At 38.6% G+C, this 13,934-nt stretch overlaps 2 protein-coding genes across 3 annotated transcripts; one reads left to right on the top strand and one right to left on the bottom strand.

Annotated features, from left to right (window-relative positions):
• Positions 1–544: 544 nt before the first annotated feature.
• On the top strand, positions 545–4,766 carry LOC111460671 (peptidyl-prolyl cis-trans isomerase FKBP62-like). Its single transcript, XM_023103890.1, has 12 exons — positions 545–919; positions 1,037–1,123; positions 1,924–2,184; positions 2,277–2,351; positions 2,467–2,547; positions 2,621–2,815; positions 2,896–2,988; positions 3,067–3,242; positions 3,334–3,456; positions 3,976–4,122; positions 4,234–4,361; positions 4,442–4,766. The coding sequence occupies exons 1-12, from the start codon at positions 739–741 to the stop codon at positions 4,542–4,544; spliced, it is 1,650 nt and encodes a 549-aa protein (XP_022959658.1). The 5' UTR covers positions 545–738; the 3' UTR covers positions 4,545–4,766.
• A 219-nt stretch (positions 4,767–4,985) lies between these two features.
• On the bottom strand, positions 4,986–12,880 carry LOC111460670 (probable xyloglucan glycosyltransferase 6). Of its 2 annotated transcripts, XM_023103888.1 has the most exons (6): positions 12,665–12,880; positions 11,696–12,539; positions 10,206–10,514; positions 8,909–9,199; positions 8,716–8,829; positions 5,405–6,043 (listed from the first exon to the last, which is right to left on the bottom strand). In XM_023103888.1, exons 2-6 carry the CDS (start codon positions 12,422–12,424, stop codon positions 5,405–5,407), a joined length of 2,082 nt encoding a protein of 693 aa, XP_022959656.1. In that variant the 5' UTR covers positions 12,425–12,539; positions 12,665–12,880. The 2 variants fall into 2 exon arrangements, with proteins under 2 accessions (XP_022959657.1, XP_022959656.1); XM_023103889.1 differs by lacking the exon at positions 12,665–12,880 and having other exon boundaries at positions 4,986–6,043; positions 11,696–12,424.
• Positions 12,881–13,934: the final 1,054 nt, after the last annotated feature.

The following is a 13,934-nucleotide window of genomic DNA, read 5'->3' as shown; positions in this document are numbered from 1 at the left end:
TAGATCAGCCCGACTTCTCAATGGTCTTATTTATAGAAAACTTTCTTTAAATAATATATTTGTTAGAATGTAATATTTTATTTAAATAGTCTTATTCATAGGGACTATTCGGTAAATAATATATTACAATATATTAGAATGTAATACATCAACTGAAAATGTGACTCAACTTTATAAGAGTTTTGAGATAATCTTGACAAATAAAAATTCAACAAAATACTCAATGATTCTATTTATAAAGTAAATAATTTATTTAAATATATAATATATTAGAATGTAATATCTTATTTAAATTATATTATATCAAACAGTAACGTTTGTAATACTAGTAACATCATTTATGGGATTCATTAGCATATTTTACCATTTTTTTTTCTTATTTAATTTTAATTTTAACCTAATTTATAAATTTATAAGTTCCCTCGAAATTCGAGGTTTTATTATTATTTGTTTTTTATTTTCTAGAACCATCTTCGCTATATCATTTATTATTCAGTCCTTAACTTTTTAATATTTATAATTGTTCCCCATTTCTTCAATTCAATTTAAATCTCCAAAAACCCTCGCATATTCTCTTCGTAGAAGTCTCTAGAACCCACCTTTTGTTCCCCTTAATCCTCGTTTCTCCAAACTACCTGAGTGTCATCCCTCCGCTGATCTGAGCGCAGACCTCCATTTCTTCCTTCTTTCGAGTCCTTTTGATCCTTCCCTCTGTTCTCTGTTTTTAATTGATCCCTCATGGATGAGGATTTTGATATCCCTGCGGCGGCTGACATGAATGACGACTTGGATTTTCCTGATGAAACCGTTGCTCTCAAGGTTGGGGAGGAGAAAGAAATTGGAAATCAGGGGTTGAAGAAGAAGCTTTTGAAGGAAGGTGAAGGATGGGTCACTCCTGAAAATGGCGATGAGGTTGAAGGTAGGTGCCTCACTACGAGCTGCTACAGAGATTGGATTTTCGTAATGGCTTTTATTTATTTTTCTGTTTTTTTTTTTATTCTGAGATTTTGGGTTGTTCTGGTTGTTTGTAATGTAGTTCACTATACTGGGACTTTGCTTGATGGGACTCAGTTTGATTCGAGCCGCGATCGTGGAACTCCGTTCAAGTTCACTCTTGGCCAAGGTTAGGGGATTTTATTATAATTATTTTGGATTGAATATTTGATTGTTATGTTTCTTTTATTTGTTAGTATTTGGCAATCGAGCCAATTTTAATGACAATTGGAGTACATTGGAGCTTTTTGTTTTTATGTTGGTAAAGTTTGTAATGCAAATTTCTCTGTTGAAAGATTTTAAATGCTGTGCAATGGTTTATAAACAACTGGTGGCATGTGTGTCGGTGGGGAGGGAGTAATGTTCAATCCATTACCCACTCTCGTACGGACTATTTGTGTCGTTCAATTAGATTGGATTGGATTGGATTTATCGCTACCAAGTAAATTGATGTTTTATAGCAATCATTTGTGACAGATTGTGAAATCCCACATTGTTTGTTTAGAACAATGTGTCTTGAAGAAAAACATCTCTCTTTAATTCTACATATCTGAAGTTCAACTGCTGAAGTAGTTCTGATTAAGAACAAGGCCCTAAAGGAAAGCCATGTATTTTGACCTCCTCCTTTTCTGTTAATGCAAATTTACATCCGTTTTCTCAATATTTCTGGGGATTCCTATGGCCTATACAGAGGCACTTCTGCTTCTGCTCTTTCTCAGTAAATTCTTGCTAATCTGCGCATTGAGATGCATTTTATTTTATGATGTTTCCATTACGATGGGGTCTATTTTCTTTATTTGATTTTTCTTTGAGGCCGTATACAAGCATGCCTCGTTTAGGTAGTTTCCTTGGTTCTTTTTTGGCAAGGTGCTTTCATTCTTGAATGTTCATTTCAATATCTTAACTTTTTTATATTCTTTATGGTGCCAGGACAAGTGATTAAAGGATGGGATCTGGGTATCAAAACAATGAAAAAGAGTGAAAAAGCTCTTTTTACCATTCCTCCTGACTTGGCATACGGTGAATCTGGATCCCCACCAACCATTCCTCCTAGTGCTACATTGCAGTTTGATGTTGAGCTACTATCTTGGACAAGCGTCAAGGACATATGCAAGGATGGAGGAATATTCAAGAAGATCCTAACTGAAGGACAGAAATGGGAAAATCCAAAAGACCTTGATGAAGTGCTAGGCAAGTGCATATGTTAAAATTTTCTGTATATTATTTATCGCGTGAATCTTCGTTGTTTCTTAGCGGTTGATTTTAATGTCATGTTACTGCAGTTAATTTTGAAGCTAAGCTGGAAGATGGAACACTTGTTGCAAAAGCAGATGGAGTGGAATTCACCGTTCGTGATGGTAATTGTGTTACTTTGACTTTGATTGGGATTTTTTATTAACTACTATTGGGAAAAGATGTTCTTGTCAGACATTGGTTTTATGTGAATCTCAAGTAAACTGTACCTCTCAACAGGTTACTTTTGCCCTGCTCTTGCAAAGGCTGTAAAAACCATGAAGCTAGGTGAAAAGGCACTCCTCACGGTGAAACCACAATGTATGTCTCTTCAACAGATTTTCCTCAAGATTGATTCAAAACTTCCCTTACATTATATTGTTTATTGTTGTAGATGGGTTTGGGGAGAAGGGTAAACCAGCCTCTAGCAATGAAGGTGCAGTTCCACCAAATGCATCTCTCGATATTACACTAGAGTTGGTATCTTGGAAGACTGTTTCAGAAGTTACCCCTGACAAGAAGGTTATCAAGAAAATTCTGAAAGAAGGAGAAGGGTATGAGAAGCCAAACGATGGCACTGTCGTCAAAGGTCAGTTTCTAGCAAACCAGTGGCATTATGTATGTTACATTGTTTCAGTTCAGAATTCTAACTCAACAATGGAATTGCAGTGAAATTGGTTGGGAAGTTGGGAGATGGAAAGATATTTTTGAAGAAGGGATATGGTGATGGTGAAGAGCCATTTGAGTTTAAAACAGATGAAGGTATGTTTATGCTATGATATTGTATACTTTTTTGTTTGATGCTCGCTTACTGAACATTTTTACTTCTGCATAATATAGAACAAGTGATTGATGGCCTCGATAAAGCTGTGGCAACAATGAAGAAAGGTGAGACAGCCCTGCTGACTATAGCACCTGAGTATGCTTTTGGTTCATCTGAGTCAAAACAGGAGTTAGCTGTAGTTCCTCCAAACTCGACTGTGTATTACGAAGTTGAACTAGTGGCTTTTGACAAGGTTTGTACTTTGTTGTGCAAACATGGGAACTCAACTTCCATATTCATTTTCACGTCTTATAATTATCATATCATTATTCTCCTTTTGTCAGGAGAAGGAATCATGGGATATGAATACCCAGGAAAAGATTGAAGCTGCTGGTAAAAAGAAGGAAGAAGGAAATGTGTTGTTTAAGGCTGGAAAATTTGCCAGAGCCTCCAAGAGATATGAGAAGGTGATTATTCTGCTTGCAACCTCAAACACTTATATGCATTCGCAACAAATTTCTTCTTAGACACCTTATATCTAGAAATTTATTCATTTTTATAGTTTACTTCCTAATTTATTTACAAACTTCTGTGGATATAAGATGGACTGGAGTACTTTGCTAGTTTGTATCCATAAGGTTATTTCTACTTCAGGATTTGTCCTCGAGGAGATACAACCACCCAAGTTATTTGTTTTGCTTCTGATTGGTTGGGGGTTTGAATTGTTTTTTTTAGGTTAGTGTGCACAGTCGTGGTCGTAAGCAATAATTTGGAATTTCTGGGTGTTCTTAAAACTGTTTTTTTCCCCTCTTACTAGATAAAAAACGATCGTTTTGACTTCGGAATAGACTCTTAGCTTTGTTCATCTCTCCTTTTGTTGCTCTACACAATTTATGTAAAGAGAATACGATATTTATGCTTTTGTGAGTTTCTGGATGGAATGAAAACTGATGTGAACTTGTTTACTTGGGCTTGCTTTTGGACAGGCTGTGAAGTTCATTGAACACGATTCTTCCTTTAGCGAAGAAGAGAAAAAACAGGCTAAAGCATTGAAGGTTGCATGCAATTTGAACGATGCAGCTTGTAAATTGAAGCTAAAGCTGTACAAGGAGGCAGAGAAATTGTGCACCAAGGTGAGTGAGATTTGAGATATATATAGAAGCGACCAAGCCTGCTGCTGCTGCTTTTGGCGTATTTCTATCAAACAACCTCTTGATGAAACTGTAACATCACTACAATTGTAGGTACTGGAACTCGAAAGTTCAAATGTTAAAGCTCTTTATAGAAGGGCTCAAGCATATATCCAACTAGCTGATTTGGATTTGGCAGAAGTTGACATCAAGAAAGCTCTCGAAATCGATCCAAATAACAGGCATGTACCTTTCCTCCTCTCCAAATGCTCAATACCAAGATTGATTGTTGATTCTAAACAATTGATGTTGATACCTTCAGGGATGTGAAATTGGAGTACAAAACTCTAAAGGAGAAGGTGAAGGAATACAACAAGAAGGATGCCAAGTTTTACGGCAACATGTTTGCCAAAATGAATAAGTGAGAAGAATCAGTCTATAATCCCCAGGAGTAAGCAGAAACGTTAGGCCTGGGAGTTTGATTTTCAGTTTGGTGGTTCGAGGGAACTGGAGTGGTTTTCTTTGTATCTCACTCACTAGTTTATAACTTGAGGTTTTGAGTTCTGAACTTAAATCAGTGGATGGTTCCTTCTGGTTTCAAAGTGAGATTATAACCATTTGATTATATAATTAAGTTGCCCAACTCACTCTCTTTTCAAACTAGGATTCTCTTACCAATGCCTTTCTATTGGAAGAAGCTTTGCAAAATGGCCAGCTCTGAGGAAGTCAGTTATTAAGGTAATATTCTGTGCTTGAACAATGTTTAATATATGATCTCCAAATTGATGTAATCATTGATACCTTTATCCTTTGATACAATGAAGTTCATAATAAAAAGCTAATATTATGAACATCCAGTAAGAACATGAGGGCAATGACAAGCCTGCTACTGATTTAAATTGTAACTCAAGTCTTAGAACATCAATGAATTTCAACACATACAATGAAATATATATTATGTTTCATGCTACAGAAATCATCAGTTTGACAAAAATAAAGAATGAAGGTTCCAAAAATCTCAGAATTTCCTGTTCTTGGCACCTGGAAGTATACAATGCTCCATTTCTTTTCCCCTATAATTTTAACATCTCACATCCTCTGCCCAACTTGAATGATCAACCTTAACATAGCAGTCCACAATCGGGAGCAAATAGATCTCAATACACGAGCAAGACGTGATCGATCGAAAGTGAACAAGATTTTATAGGACACAGATGACCAGTAAGTAACCCATATGCCTCTGGGGTTATTTCCTTTAGGACTAACTTCAAAATTGTAACATAGTTTAGCTCACCTGCTCTCCAATTAAATCGAGACCCACCACTAGAAAAGTGATACCTTGAAATAATAGGAAGTAGAAGTGAATTCCTTGTGCAGATAACAAACTTCTGACAGAGGCTGTTAACAAAATGAATGCAAGAGCCAATTCCTTCCTGTACAGACGATTTCTTTTGCATTTCCCTGTTTTTTTCGATATCTCGAGCTTGGTTAGGTCCAGAAGACCTGATTCCGAGGATGACCGATGAAGACTAGTAGTACCTTCAACCAAAAGTTCTTGTTCTTTTTCAAAAGTAACAAGATCGTTTTCGGATGATCTTCCTAGTTTTTTTGTTACTATCCATTCGTACGAACTTTTAAAGCGGAATAATCCCAATATCATGGCATTGAATTTGGTAACAGACATGGTGTTTTCAAAGAGAAGATAGGGGACTATAAAAGGAAACGACTGTGGTGAAGGGAGAATGTTTAAGATGGACATCATTCCGGGAACATAGCAAACAACCCAAGCTGGTAGATGAGCCTCTGGAAGGAACATGGTAAGGGGTAGAATTATGCAGAACAAGGTAAATGAGTAAAAGGGAAGGATAAGCTTTCGCAAAAGGAAGAAAAGAAATATCAAATTAGCTTTCTTCTTCCAACTTACCTGAAACATAAAATCACGTGTTAGCAAATAGCAAGCATCAAACTAAGTACTTGAAACTTGCATCCAAATGGTTATGGACTAATAAACTATATGAAAATATACTTCCGACTAAGAGGTCAGAAGTTTGAATCTTCTACTCCACGTATTATTGAACTCAAATGAAAAAGAGCATTGAATTTGATGGGACATTTTGAACTATGAAATTAAAAAATGAGAGAATTGACGAATGAAAGAAAATAACACGATGAGCAACAAAAATGTTCACGATGCTACATACCTCATAAAAATCTTAGGAAGTTGTAGATTGAGAGGTGAAAACCCATTAGATACCTCCTAGATGTGGGGACCTGGAATGGCTAGTTGCCCGGAAATATCTAAATGTAACAACCCAACGCCACTCTTATTTGATATTGTCCTCTTTGGGTTTTTCCTCTTCAAGGTTTCATAACGCATTTGTTAGGGAGAGGTTTTTACACCCTTATAAGGAATGTTTCGTTCCCCTCTTCAACTGATATGGGATCTCACAATCCATCCCCCTTGGGGGCTCACAGCGAGGACGCTGGCACATCAGCCGATGACGGGCTCTAATACCATTTGTAACAACTCAAGCCCACCGTCAGTGGATGTTATCCTCTTTGGACTTTCCCTCAAGGTTTTATAACGCGTCTACTAGGGAGAGGTTTCTAGAGATATGCTTCTTTCCTCTCTCAATCGATGTCCTATTTTCCTACCGCACAAACATAAGAATCTAAATATCCAATTGGGAATCTAAGATTCCTGCAACAGAAGACTCCAAAGATAGCAAGAGATTCTTATTAGAAGACATTTTATCACTATAAGAGTAGAAAAGTAAACCATATGTTAAAAAGCGTTATGTGTTTATGGTTATCGATGTTGACAAGTGTTAGAACTTAATTGCCTTGGTAATAAAATAATTCTGATGGTAGTCTAATAGAAGTTTGTTATAAACAGAGGGGCTTTGGGAAAAGGTAGGATGTTCTCGAAAAGGGTCTAAGTACCTCCATTTTCTCATTGATATTTCAATATATTTCCAAGTCTTGTTATATGATCTGGTTCCTATCAACCTGCATGTCGATGACTATATTAATGAAGTGAGACAGCCCATATCTCCATGCTCGTGACTACGAGCAAATCCATGATAACAAATCATCACATCAGTCAACATGCGTATAACTCAATTGATATTGATTAGAACGTATGTTTTCCACCGAGCGGTCAAAGGATAGAATTCCCTACTCTACCATATGTTGTTAAACTCGGAGAAAAAAAACTCATCACAACGAATCATTTAGTTTCCAGAAAACAATATTAAGTAACCTCAGACTCAATTTAAAGAAGTCAAATAATTAAACTAAATAGACGTATGAGCCAAACGAAAATGTGCTTCGAAGGAAAAGGAAACTTTAAGAGCATGCAACAACTCTCGATATTTGTGGTTCAAAGATGTAGAGACCTCTAGATTCTTGCGCCCTACTAAGTATTCCAATCGCTCTTACATATTCACAATGATTAACTAACTCAACTATCTCGCTCACATTGGAATTCTTTATCCGTAGAGTAATCCTAGAATCGTCTTGTAACTAAGACTTTTTAGTCTAATCTGTCGATGAAGTCAGGTGATCATCCATAACAAAATCACGACAAATGTTTGTTCATCATGAATAAAAGTTAGATGCATTGAGCTTATGTTCAATAATTTTTGGTACCATGAGAATCATCTTAGACGTCACTACTACATTTCTCTCAACCACACCCTCAAAAGAAAAAGAAAAACGGACAAATTAAAATCTAAACAGAAGAAAATGAATGTTGGAGAAAACCCTCATCTTCCCAAACAAGTTTCCTTTCATAAACCCACAATTGGAACACTCTAGGGCCAAAAGCAAAATCACCAACAAACGGAAAATTAGTTGGTGAACCCAATACATGAAACCGAGGAAAAAATGGTGGCTCACAAGCCTACACACGTTGGCGCCTACAACAATCTACAGAAGGTTGGGACAGAAAGTGTAACACGGCTAACAAATATTGTCCTCTTTGGGCTTTTCCTTCTGGACTTCCTATCAAAGTTTTTAAAACACGTCTGCTAGGGAGAGGTTCCCACACCCTTATAAAAAAATGCTTCGTTTCCCTCTTCAACCGACGTGAAATCTTAGAATCCACCCCCTTCGGGATCCAGCGTCCTCATTGGCACACTGCCCGGTGTCTTGCTCTGATACCATTTGTAGCAACCCAAGCCCACTGCTAGCAGATATTATCTTCTTTGGGCTTTCCCCTCAAAATTTTTAAAATATGTCCGCTAGGGAGAGGTTTCCACATCCTTATAAAGAATGCTTCGTTCTCCTCGTCAGCCGACATGGAATCTCATAAAAGTGAGTCAAATGGGGATCAAATTTTGAGGTTTTGCTTTTCAGCGGCAGGCATTCCGATTGGGCTAGGAGATGACAACAAATTATGAAAAAAATGGTCAAAATTGACAACGGCAGCAAAAAAAACGGCAGTAATGACAACTACAGACGACGGTGGTGGCAACAGTCATAAAATGGCAGAAACAAATCTCAATGATAACATGAGTGTCAACAAACATACAATCTTTAAGAAGGAAAAAAAAACATTTTGCATTCAAAACTAATAACAAATAAGTTCCATACCTTCGATTTGAGTATATCAGAGAAGCACAAACGAAATAGCTGCATTGGGCCTGAATGCCATCGGTGTTGTTGTTTCTTGTACGCTTCATATGATTCCGGAAGTTCACAAAGGCACTGAGAACTTTAAGAGTTAAAAGAATATTGCGACTAACAATATCACAGCGAACTTCCAATGCTAAAAAGGATCACACACCTTCACATCATTAAGAAATATGAACTTCCAGCCACAAAGATGGGCACGAACTGCAATATCCATGTCCTCAACAGTTGTTCTTTCTAACCAGCCTCCACATTCTTCCAGAGCTTTAATTCTCCAGACTCCAGCAGTTCCATTGAAACCAAAAAAGTTGATAAACATGCCATTTACTTGCTGCTCAACCTCAAAATGGAAGGATAAATTTATGTTCTGCAATCTTGTGAGCAAATTTTCGTCCTTGTTCACAAATGACCACCTTGTTTGGACCAATGCAAGTTCATCATTCCCCTAATGGAAAAACGTAAACACTTTATTATTGTATCCTGGGGATCTTCCAAGCTTATGAAAAATAAAGAGAAGATGACTGAATGCCATAGATTCCTTGATAGAAATCATGTAGTTAGAAATGGAAAAAACAAATCAAGAATATATGATTTGAAGTCACCATTTAGTAGGAGAGAATTAAAAAGAAGAAAACTCCTAAAACTGGGGTGGGGAGGGGAGGGAACAACAGGGACTTCCACCAAAATTGAATAACTTGATGTCTAGAACCTAATTTGTCTAATTAAGGCCTGGCCCAGTAAGTTTGAGAATCCTGATTAAGTAGGAAACTAAATCAACTTTCTCCGAAAACCTGAAAGTATCATGAAACTCTAGCTTGAACTTCAACCAAGGCACCAAAAAGGTGCAATAAAACTGAAAAACAGGACGGTGAGATCTCACGTTGGTTGGTTGGAGAGGGGAACAAAGCATTCCTTATAAGGGTTTGGAAATCTCTCCCTAACCGACGCATTTTAAAACTGTGAAGCTGACGGCAATATGTAACGGGCCAAAGCGGACAATATCTGCTAGAGGTGGCCTTGCAAATAGCTCACTCTGGACTTATCTCTAATAAAGTTTTCTTTTCATAATTCTTTGGTTTTCCATACTTTGGCCCGTTGCATATGAGGTGTAAAAATTTATAATGAATTCTAAGACTTTTCTCTGCATCAAACAGAGTAATACTGACAATAATATGCATCTGGGGGCTTATTGTAACAGCTCAAGCCCACCGCTAGCAGATATTATCCGTTTTGGGTTTTCCCTTTCGAGCTTCCCCTCAAAGTTGTTAAAATGTATCTGCTAGAGAGAGGTTTCCACACCCTTATAAAGAATGTTTCATTCTCCTCCCCAACCGATGTGGGATCTCACAATCCACCCAACCGCTGGCACACCACGCAGTGTCCGGCTCTGATACCATTAGTAACAGCCCAAAGATGACAATATCTGCTAGCTCTGTATTCAATTCAATTACCTTGAAATGTGGAATGGTTTTCTTTAAAAAGTCTGGTCCTGGCTGAAAATCTGCATCAAAGATCGCCACAAACTCGTAATCTTTTACATAATCACATGCCATAGCAGATTTGAGATTCCCTGCCTTGTAGCCTGTACGCATGAGGCGGTGTCTATACAATATGTGGACACCTCTTTGTTGCCATTTTTGTACTTCAGCATTGATAAGTTGTTGAACTTCTACTTCATCAGAATCATCTAAAACCTGAACAAGTATTCTATCCTTTGGCCAGTCCTGGATACAAACAGCTGCAATAGATTGCTGGTAGACCTGTCCACCCACCAATGAGCGCAAGTATGAAACTTGTTTAAGAGCTCATATAAAAGAATAAAAGAAACTTTAAAAAAAAAAATCTTAAAAACAAATTTCATTGATGTATGAAGTTTTACTAAAATGATGAACAAATCATAGTGATTACGAATAGCTTTCCAAACTGGTTAAGAGAGAAGCATAAGTGTATAAATCAAAGAGATTAGACATTTTACACCAAAAAATAGCATAATAGACGAGAAGTACAAAGAAAATTTCTTATCATTTTTGAGATCTCACATGTAACCATTAAATCCCACCGCTAGCAGATATTGTCTTTCTGGGCTTTTCTTTTCGGGCTTCCCTTCAAGGTTTTTAAAACATGTCTACTAGGGAGAGGTTTTCACACCCTTATAAAAAATGTTTCGTTTTCCTCCCCAACTGATGTGGGATCTCACAATCCATCCCCTCCAAGACTCAGTGTCCTCGCTGACACTCGTTCCCTTTTCTAATCGATGTGAGACCCCCCAAATTCACTCCCCTTCGAGGCCAAGCGTCCTTGTTGGCACATCGCCACGTGTCCACCACCCTTCGGGGCTCAGCCTCTTTGTTGGCATATCGCCCGGTGTCTGGCTCTTATACCATTTGTAACAGCCCAAAGCCCATCCTTTGTGCTTTCCCTTTTCGACTTCCCCTCAAGGTTTTCAAAACGCATCTACTAGGGAGAGGTTTCCACACCCTTATAAAGAATATTTCGTTCTCCTACCCAACCGATGTGGGATCTCACACTCTCCATGCCATTGCGTCGTAAGCATATCCACCACCAAAATAATAGGATCTATAATGAAAATTGGAGGGAACCTAGGAAAAGACCAAGTGATTGGACCCACCAAACAAAAAAAGTCACCTCCCTAGCTACCTGCAATTCAGATTATCCCTCAGCAGCTACCTATCCTGCGGGAGAATGGAGGACACTGAGTAATGAGTACCACTTTTAACGTCCTCATTATCAAGAATTCTTCCTCCTCCACAAAAATTTTATCCTCCTCCAAGTGTTTTCTATACTATAGAAATGAGAAGAATTATAATCTCCACTCACAGATCCATTTGACTCTTGCTTTGAGTATGACTCTTCACTAGAAAGCAGAATAAAATAGAAAATGGAGTAAAAGAAGGGTGAAGGAACACCTACATCTTCTTACCTCCCTCTCATTGCACATGGGAATCTGCACCAATACCATTGGATAATCCTCAGGAGCATTCTCATCAGTGTCCGAGTACTCAAACGCCGCCACGGGCTTCAATCCCCAGAATTTTATCCAAAAACACCCCATCATTAAAACCAAACGATCCACTGACTGGAACAGGAATAACACAATGCACAAATTGATCAAGCTCTGCAGCGGTGGAGCCAAGTAATTTGCCCGAATCTCAAGCCAACTAGCATACACAAACCCTATCATTCCAAGCACTTCCGCAGAAGCGGAACTCACGTTAGGGGGTTTGAAATGCCAGCCATTGAAGTACGCCACAAGCTCAAAAACGAGCAACAGAAGCACCACAATCAAGAACACTTTGATTATCTTATAGAGCCGAGACGAGGCCGAATCAGCTGGAGAATCAGGCGATGCAATCCGACGATTGGCAGTGCGGATAAGATGAACGAACCCATTGGTGATTGAAGCCAGAGAACCAGCAATCTGCTGGAATTTCAACAGCCAAACCCAAGAAATCTGGCGGGCACTCCTCGTTCTCGCCCGGTCCTTATCGGCTGTTCGATCTCCAGGGTTCCCAGAACTCCGGATCTCAAGAGATAGAAATGCAGGTGAGGTCGGGAAGTTGCCGGACTTTTCCAGTCGGAGTTCGTCGTGTTCTTTTTCTCTCTGCTTGTTCCACCATTCTTGGAACTCAAAATTCGGTGTTCGAGACATAAAGAAACCCAGAAATCAAGAAAAAAAAAATAAACAAACAAAATCACACGACCTAGATCCCAAATTCTCTTCTTCGATCAAAGGAAATCAGTTATTCATCGTTCTAAGCAAAACCCTAAACGAAAATGGAAGAAAATTCAGCAGAGGAGGCAGAAACGGAAGCTGCACAAGAAATAGCATCAACGAGTGGAAGATTACACACACACTCGGTATTTTTCTTGGTGATTTTCTTGTTTGTACCTTTTACATTTGGTGAAATGTGAAAATTTTGATGGATGAACGCAGGAGAGGAGCGGAGAAGGCAGGCCATGTGCAGTTCCGAAATTCGAAAGTGGACCTTCGCGCACTACTTGCGCCATTGTATGCGTTGGATTGGATAATCCGACGCTTCGCCTCCGCTCGAACCCTCCACGCTTCCATATTTCTCTCCTCTTCCCATTACAAGAGCACGACATCTGTCTTTCCTTAGATTGGGTCAATTGGGTCAATTGGGCCAATGCTTCTTTAAGTCAGTTCATATTGGTTGGAAGCCTTTTATCCCCCAGAAATGGGCGCCATGGAGCTTAGATCCCAAGGAGTCTGATTGTCATGGCTGGTGTGATTAAGAACCCTTTGGCTTGGACAATGCTACTCATGAACTATTAATTACACAATCGTTATATATCACAGTTTTAAAACATATCTATCTATTAGGGAGAGGGTCCCACACTATTATAAGGAATGTTTCGTTCCCCTTTCCATCGATGTGAGATCTCACAATCCACCTCTTCGGGGCTCAACGTCCTCGTTGGCACACCGCTCAGTGTCTTGCTCAAATACCATTTGTAACAATCCAAGCTCATCACGTTCAGTGTCTAGCTCTAATACCACTTGTAACAGCCCAAACCCATCACGCTCCTTGTCTGGCTCTAATACCATTTGTAACATCCCAAACCCATCACGCTCCTTATCTGGCGGTTCTAATACCATTTGTAACATCCCAAACCCATCACGCTCCTTATCTGGCTCTAATACCATTTGTAATAGCTCAAGCCCATCACGCCTGTGTCTGGCTCTAATACCATTTGCGACAGTCCAAGCCCATCACGCCCCATGTCTAGCTCTAATACCATTTGTAATAGCTCAAACTCATTATGCCCCGTGTCTAGCTCTAATACCATTAGTAATAGTTCAATCCCATTATGCCTTGTATCTAGCTCTAATACCATTTGCAGCAACCCAAACTCATCACGTCCCGTGTCTGGCTCTAATATCATTTATAAAAGTTCAAGCCCATCATGCCCCGTGTATGGCTCTAATACCATTTGTAACCGTTACCCATCACACCCGTGTCTGCCTCCAAATTATAAACAAACATTTATTTAATTTCCTTCAGAGTTCGGCCCAATGAAAGCGCTCTAAATGGGCCTAAGAAGCAATGCATTTGGTCGGTGAATAGAAATACTATTTTTTAAAAAATTATTTTTAGTAATTTATTAATATATTTTTAAAAAACAATAAAAATTCCAAC

The sequence above is a fragment of the Cucurbita moschata genome, unplaced genomic scaffold (assembly GCF_002738365.1).
Source record: "Cucurbita moschata cultivar Rifu unplaced genomic scaffold, Cmos_1.0 Cmo_Scf00024, whole genome shotgun sequence".
Lineage (NCBI taxonomy): Eukaryota > Viridiplantae > Streptophyta > Magnoliopsida > Cucurbitales > Cucurbitaceae > Cucurbita > Cucurbita moschata.
Note: the sequence above shows the minus strand (reverse complement) of the source record. Positions and strands in the feature narration are given on the sequence as shown.

Excerpts from the sequence above, each read along its gene's own strand:
- LOC111460670 (XM_023103888.1), bottom strand. The coding sequence starts at position 12,424 with ATGTCTCGAACACCGAATTTTGAGTTCCAAGAATGGTGGAACAAGCAG. Across the intron at positions 8,830-8,908 it reads TATTTCTTAATGATGTGAAG|TGCCTTTGTGAACTTCCGGA; the intron begins GTGTGTGATCCT and ends TAAAGTTCTCAG. Across the intron at positions 6,044-8,715 it reads CTGATATACTCAAATCGAAG|GTAAGTTGGAAGAAGAAAGC; the intron begins GTATGGAACTTA and ends TTTATGTTTCAG.
- LOC111460671 (XM_023103890.1), top strand. The coding sequence starts at position 739 with ATGGATGAGGATTTTGATATCCCTGCGGCGGCTGACATGAATGACGAC. Across the intron at positions 2,548-2,620 it reads CCTCACGGTGAAACCACAAT|ATGGGTTTGGGGAGAAGGGT; the intron begins GTATGTCTCTTC and ends TTATTGTTGTAG. Across the intron at positions 2,989-3,066 it reads TGAGTTTAAAACAGATGAAG|AACAAGTGATTGATGGCCTC; the intron begins GTATGTTTATGC and ends TGCATAATATAG.